General features: G+C 48.8%; 1 protein-coding gene across 1 annotated transcript in view; it reads left to right on the top strand.

Moving 5' to 3' along the window:
* The window catches only part of LOC104167757 (membrane progestin receptor gamma-B-like), a 3,414-nt gene extending 186 nt beyond the window's left edge, over positions 1-3,228 (top strand). The window contains exons 2-5 of the mRNA XM_009708102.1: positions 1,359-1,477; positions 1,605-1,701; positions 2,235-2,376; positions 2,996-3,228. Coding sequence (XP_009706404.1) covers positions 1,359-1,477; positions 1,605-1,701; positions 2,235-2,376; positions 2,996-3,228 — 591 coding nt within the window. The remainder of the gene's footprint in view (positions 1-1,358; positions 1,478-1,604; positions 1,702-2,234; positions 2,377-2,995) is intronic.
* Positions 3,229-6,870: the final 3,642 nt, after the last annotated feature.

Genomic DNA, 6,870 nt, shown 5'->3' with positions numbered 1-6,870 from the left:
AGCAGGAATCACGCAGAAATGCAGGAGAAAATGGAGAAGGAGGCATCTTCAGCATCATCGCCGTGTCTTCTGAGCAAGCCACAAGCCATGGTGGAAGGCCAAACCGAGGAGGAGCAAGCTGAAAGCTCTTATGCATTAGTGGCTCTTGAGCACAAGTTGAATTGTTGGGGTTTCCACCCGTATTTTGGGTCGTATTGATAGAGCCTGCGCTGCAGGCAGGTCTGATGTCATTCTGCTCAAGTTCATCTCCCTGTTTCCACATTGGGCTAAAACCCTATAAAAGCTGGTCTTTCTCAGCAGGGAGGCATCAGAGGGAGAGGTTGTCTGTTCCCGGTCTGGAGCTCTCGTGGCTGCGGCGGGAGGGCAGGGTGATGGGCTCGCTGCGGGAGCCCTCCTCGTGGTGGGCAGCATCCCGGTGCCTGCCTTGCTGCCCCCCAACTGCCCCCACGGCCGGAGGGGCAGGGGTTAGTGTGGGGCACGCTGACCGTGCCGGTCTCGCTGCAGGCGGCTGGAGATGCTGCACGGAGCAGGACGGCTGGCAGCTGTGCCAACGTGTGCCACCGGGCTTCTCTGAGGCTCCAACGGGCTTTCCGTCCCCAGGTTTCGTCTGAGTTGTGTTCCCCGTGCAGCACGAGCAGGCTTGGGGCTTGGCACAGGGCTTGCGACCCAGCTCCGGGTTTTATAACGGGGCTTTTGGGGACCTGGGTGGTCAATTATTTTGTGATTTCAGCTATAAAGTATGTCCTACATTTCAGCAGCGTGATTTCCTGGGGTGACTCCCTGTCCAGACATACACGCGCCTCCTCATATATGGTATGAGCATAACCAACGGGCTGCTTCTTGCATTATAACGGTGATGTCATTAAAAAGTAACTTGTTTAATTAATTCAGTTTGTGATTTCAGTAACTCTCTCTATGCATTCTCTGAAATGACAATCGCAAAGTCTTGGCAGGATGTAAAAAAAGAAGGATGCTGTGACATTTCGTGCGTTTCAGACATAAGCTGCAACACAGCTTAATTAACAAACAGGGACAGTCACAGCCCGAATGCTGCATCACCTGCGAAGCCTTCCAAACCAAGGCAGATGTATTCCCCTCCATTGCTCTGCTCAGAAAGCTTGCGTTCAAAACCAAGAGCGAAAACTCAGTTAAAAACAACTGCAGGGGCAGCAGCTGTTTAAAGAGCAGCTCTGTTCCTGGCTGCTGATGGGTAACAGTTAATGAGTACTGGTAAAAGAAGCAAAATCAGCCATGACAGAACAGTGTAAAAAAGAGCGTTTTCAGGGCTGCAGAGCTGCACCTGCGAGAGCCAGAGCATAGAAGAGGGGAGGGTGACCCCTCAATCCTTCCTCCCCCAGCTCAGGCTTCAGCCCGGGAAGGCTCAGCCACGTGAGCTGAGGCTGGTCGCAGCTTTAATACTCTCAGCAGACGAAAACCGCGCTGCTCTGGCTGAATTCGCAGCCATCCGTGGGAGGAGGTATGTGAGGTCCAGAGACTGCAATCCACGGTCCCCAGCAAATGACTGACTACCAGAGTCCGGCGCTTACGTTAAGCCTAATCGGCCGTGCTGTGCCTTGTGAAATGCCTTCTCTGTTTTCCTCTAGGTTTCTGGAGGTGGAGCGGCCCAGGTTCAGCAAGGCTTCCCGCACCCTGGCCTTCGTGTACCCCTACCTCTTCGACAGCATCCCGCTCTTCTACAGGGTATGCCTCCCACGGCCATATTCGCAGCACTGAGACATTTGCTTCCTGCAGGGTTGGAAATATCAGCTGCTTCATCTTAGTCTGAAAATATTTGGGAAAATATGCCAGGCTTTTTTTTTTTTTTTTTTTTTAAAGGAAAACAAACTCTAGCAGGAAAAGAAATTTGGTTATTTTTTCCTGCACCTACTGACAGGCACATTCCTTCCACTTCAAAGAGTCGCGCTTAAACTTTGCTTGTGCTGGAAAGTTACTGCCTTTGAAAGCTGCAAATTTTCCAGTTCCTCAACTGGAGCGGGGTGGGAATTTTGCTGCAGTGAGGGCTAAGGACAGGAGGTGCGGGGCTGGGATTTGCATGAAACTGCAACAGCTCTTGCCTTGAGGCCCGGGTCCTGCACCGCGTGCTCTGGTGTTGAGTGATGGGCAGCCAAAGACGATGGGGGCTCGGGGACCGGCACTGCCTCCTGTAGAAACGTGTTGTTCTCCTCTTCCCTTTGCACGGTACCCCCTGCGTGGCCGCGTCTCTGCTGCCGCAGTTCTACCTGTGCGCGGCGGAGAGCTGCACGGAGGCTGCGATCCTGGTCCACTACAAGCACACCGTCTTTGCCTTCCTCACTTGCTTCATCTTCGCCAGCCATCTGCCAGAGAGACTTGCGCCAGGACACTTTGATTATATTGGTAAGTGCCAAAAGGGTGAGTTGGCATTGTTTTCTCATTCGTTTCAGGAAGAAAGCGCATTAACGCATGAGTGGCTCCCAGAGGTTGTAATATATTCCCTGCTGGAAATTCAAATGTAGTTTTACATACGAGATACAGCAATCCTGCCTAGGTAAAGTGGGAACATGCTGTTACCAAAATGTTTCACAGAGGGTTTCGTGACTGCAAAGCATCCATTTCTCATGCAAAAAAGCCTCACCTGTGGCACAGCGGTGCTTCAGAGGGCCATGGCAGGGCACTGCAGGAGCAGCCCCCAAGGAGGCTGGATGGCAGTCCCGGCCGCATCGGGGTCTTCCCCGTTCCCCCCGCCACGCCGTGCACAAGCACGGTGCTCCTCAGCACGTCGCGTGTGCCAGGACCGCAGCAGCGAGCTGCGCGTCCCTCATTTCCATGACAGCCAGCTCCATTTTGGAAAGGAAGGTCTCTGCGCTCTGGTGGCACAACGATAAAAGCCACAGAAATCAGTAGAATAAATACTTAAAGGCAACGGACGGTAGGCAGAAGGTCTGCTGAGCCCTCACGGCGGTGTTTTCATGAAGCCCAAGATGTTTCTCGCTGAGTGCTTTTGGCTTTGTTGCAGGGCACAGCCACCAAGTTTTCCACGTCTGTGGGATCATCGGCACGCACTTCCAGATGGAAGCCATCATGATGGACATGGCCGAGCGCCACGACCGGCTCCTGCCCACCTCCCTGCAGGCTCTCGGGTCGATGGGGATCTGCGTGGCCGTGAGCCTGGCCATCATCGGGCTCTGCTCCGTGTCCCTGCGCTTCATGCCGGAGCCTCCGCAGAGAGAAAAACCACACGGGCATTAGGCTTCGGGTCTAGATAGTATTTATGCTGCTCCACGGGAGAGACCCTAAACAATACGTGTACGGTATGGATGAGGAGTTGTTTATTCACCTACGCTCTCTGAGAAAATGTTTATTGACATTTTTCTCAAGAGCGAAATGTATTGCACTGGTTTTTGTACATATAGCTTTAAAAAGCTGGGACCAGATTATGAAATGCTTTTAATCAAGTTGCTATTTCACCACAAGAAATATTTACAATAATCTTAACTTTTTCTGTAAAAGGGAGATAAGTGCTAATACTTTCCAAAGCAATAGGCATTCATCAGGTCTGCCTTACGGAGGAATCGGGGAGGCAAGTGAACGTGGGTAACGCCGGTCGTCTGGTGACACAGATGTCCTTGTCATCAGTTTAGACCGATAGCCAAGACTCCGTGGTGAAGGCACGAGCCAGGGCTCTCCCAGGGGCTTCCTAACTGAGGTTTTCACCTTGAAAGTTGCATTATTTTGGAGATTAAAACCTCAAATATCTGTGTTCCACAGCCTTACACTAAACCCAAGTGCCTGACAGATGTGGGATTGAGAGACTAGAGTTTGCCTACGTTTTAAATTCAGCTATTTTTAATCATTACCTGGAAAGAGTTATTCTAGAAGAACTCTCCATGGGACATTCCTCCAGCACAGCTCTTTTTGGGGTCCAATTCCGGTGCATAGGTAAATCCTGGGAAATTAATTCCCACGGGAGAGCTGGGCTCCCGCCCGCAAGGCGATGCAATTGCCGGGTGGCTGACGCAGCCACAAGCCCCCAGCGCGGGGGGCACCGTCCCTCCCTCCTTGCACCAGACACCTCCGTCCTGTACCCACAGCTGGGCTCCTTCGCTGACCTCATTTGTGGCACCAAACATAACCGGAGGAAGAAATACCTGCACCCGGGAGGTGAGGACGTGGCCTTCCTTACAAGCACTGTTTTGTGCCGAGTGTTTAACACGCTGTTCAGAAAAGGTGTTTGACACCTTCTCGAGGGCGATGGCTGAGAAGTCAAGGACTGCCACGTCGAGGCATCCTCTCCCGGGTGTTTCTGGAGGCAGGATGCTGGGCAAGATGGACCCTTGGCCTGAGGGTGGGGTTGATGGTAGAGCCATCTCCTCCGAACCTCTCTAGTGCCTGGTCCCACTCGCATAGAAGAACGTTGTTCTTTTCCTGCGTGAATAGGATGAGGGTGTCTGGGGAGAATAAAACATCAGCTGAGCAAGAAGTGGGAGTCTGTACAGCATAGAGACGTGAGCGTTGTCGGATGAAAGGCAGGAGTTAGAACTGGTAACGCACAGGAGATCAAAACCTGTAATTTTAAAGCATTTCCAGAGTTAGACCTTTGCTCACCAGCAATAGCCCTGTGCTCCAGCTGTTGCTCCTTGCTTTCCTTTGCTGCTGCATCTGGATTTTACAAGCAGGAGCAGAGAGCCCTGGGGAGAGCCTGGAGGTCTCAGCCTGGTCCGGGCGAGGGGGAGGCAGAGCTCGGCTGGCAGCTCCAGCGACAGAGGTTGTCACGTTGGATTTACCTAACGCCGCGTGGGAGGTGCAGGGACATGTGATGCAGAGATTACTGCTAGGGAATATTATCAAGATTCTTGATAATCATACGGGTGTATAATTTGTTTTGTGTATAATTGCCTCTGTCGTAATTGATGCACTTTTGAGTGACAATACAATGACTCGTTAAATATATTATGGGACAAGTAAGTCTTTTGAAGAACAGCTTTCTTTTGAAAGCTGACCAAGATTTATATTAATATTTATAAGCACTGGAACATAATTGTTTATTCAACGGTTTTATTTCATTAAAAGAGAAAACTAATATAACTATCGCACTGATATATGCTAACCCGATTTGTACAGTTTCATAAAAATGCGGTCTGTGAAAATTAATCACTTCAGAGATAATTGCTAATAATTGCAAAGCTTATTTACCTTGTGTATGCATGTGACTGGAAAGGAGTCTGGCTCTGTGTGCAAGACATCATTTAAGAGTTTGTAAAACTCACCTGAATCATTACACGTTTTTTCTTGGTCGTTTAACTTTTGAATTTGGAAAGTCCTCTCATCCTCTTCAGGTGAAATTACTTGTAGGAAAACGACACTAAAAAGTATAACACTGTATTATACACTACCATAATCCCTCTGGATCCTGCAGCGCTTTGCATGGACCCTTTGTCTGGCACATAATTTACATGCTGAACGAGTGAATGTTGGATCTTGAAGCAGCACAGGTCAGCCAGATTTCTTCTTCAGTTGGAGATAAACCTTCAAAAATCTGTTCAATGTACTAAACTTTTTTCACATAAAGAAATAAAAACTCTCTGTCAAATTGTTATGAGTAAATAATACAGGATATTTATTTGTTGGAACATGTTGTTTCATTGTGTGTCAGTGCCAAATCCAGAGCAAATCCCAAACAAAACTATTAGCGTGATGACCAAATCCCAGAGAACATCTCTCATCTGCTCTTCGGCCAAGCAGATCATACTGCGCTGATGAACTGCGCAACTACAGCAGATTTTTAGGTCTATCGAGTTCCTTTGGGTTAAGGTTAAAAGGTGAATCTGATTATTCCTGAATAACACTTAATCCAAAAGATGCAAGTATATTATAGAACACACAATGTATACAGTTGTATAACGCACAAATGGACTTAAATGAGCTGGAAGGAGGGTATGAATGTGGTTGCAGCAGGAGTTAGGACTGCCTTCTGGAACATCACTCCCCGGGCGAGGCAGGCGTTGCGGTCGGGCTTGCTGTACCTTCAGTCTTGGGCAAGGCGTCTGGTGTGCAGACTGTTAGCTTGTTTATTAAACCACCTTTCCTCCGGCAATGATACTGGATTGTGCTCTCATCCATCCTGCGTGTTTCGTTTTCCAGGTGGATATCAGTATGCTGGGTTTAATTTATGAAGTCCTAAGTGGTCTGGGATCCATGAGAAGCAAGACACTGCAGTGGAAGCATGAGCAGACTTTTTTTGCTGTGAGAAGGGCAGCTTCAGGCACTGTTATCCATTAGTTCCCAGGGTTTTGGGAATTCAGGCTGGTTTTTAGGGTGGCAGCCCTGTCTTACCAGTTTTAGGGTGCAGGGCAAGGACGGTCATGGCTTGTGAGGTGCTCCACGACGGTGGGACTGCACACAGGGCTCTGGTTCTGCTCTAGGGGAGGTCAGCTCAGTTTTGACTGTTTGTCTCCTTGATGTGTGTTATGAGAACATTAATTTGTCTGTTTCAATGTATTTTAAAACACTGTTTAAGAAGTGAAGGGTGGCCCAGGACACTGGCTTCTGATAGCGGTGACAGTAAAAAATAAAAGACAGTTTGTTGGGATTTCTTTGGATTTTCTTTTTTTCTTTTCCTTTTTTCCCGCTTAACGGTGTAAGCTTACTTGGTTTAGTTAATTTGCACTAAAACTGAGGATTTACTGGAGTCTGTGGTTTAAGAGAGATTGAGTTCAACCCACCGGAGGCCTTCAGAGCTGCTACCCGGGGTTAAAACCCAGGTTAGTTCATCCTTTACCCCAGGTTCCCCATTTGAATTAGGAAGGTAGTTAGGTCTTTCAATGGACTTGTTTGACCGGGTTTTTTATGTGTGTCTTAACTTCACAATTTAAGCTCTGTTTCCCACCATTA

The sequence above is a fragment of the Cariama cristata genome, unplaced genomic scaffold (genome assembly GCF_000690535.1).
Source record: "Cariama cristata isolate BGI_N322 unplaced genomic scaffold, ASM69053v1 scaffold35479, whole genome shotgun sequence".
Taxonomy (NCBI): Eukaryota; Metazoa; Chordata; class Aves; order Cariamiformes; family Cariamidae; genus Cariama; species Cariama cristata.
The sequence above is the reverse complement of the archived record's forward strand: the minus strand, read 5'-3'. Positions and strand labels throughout refer to the sequence as shown.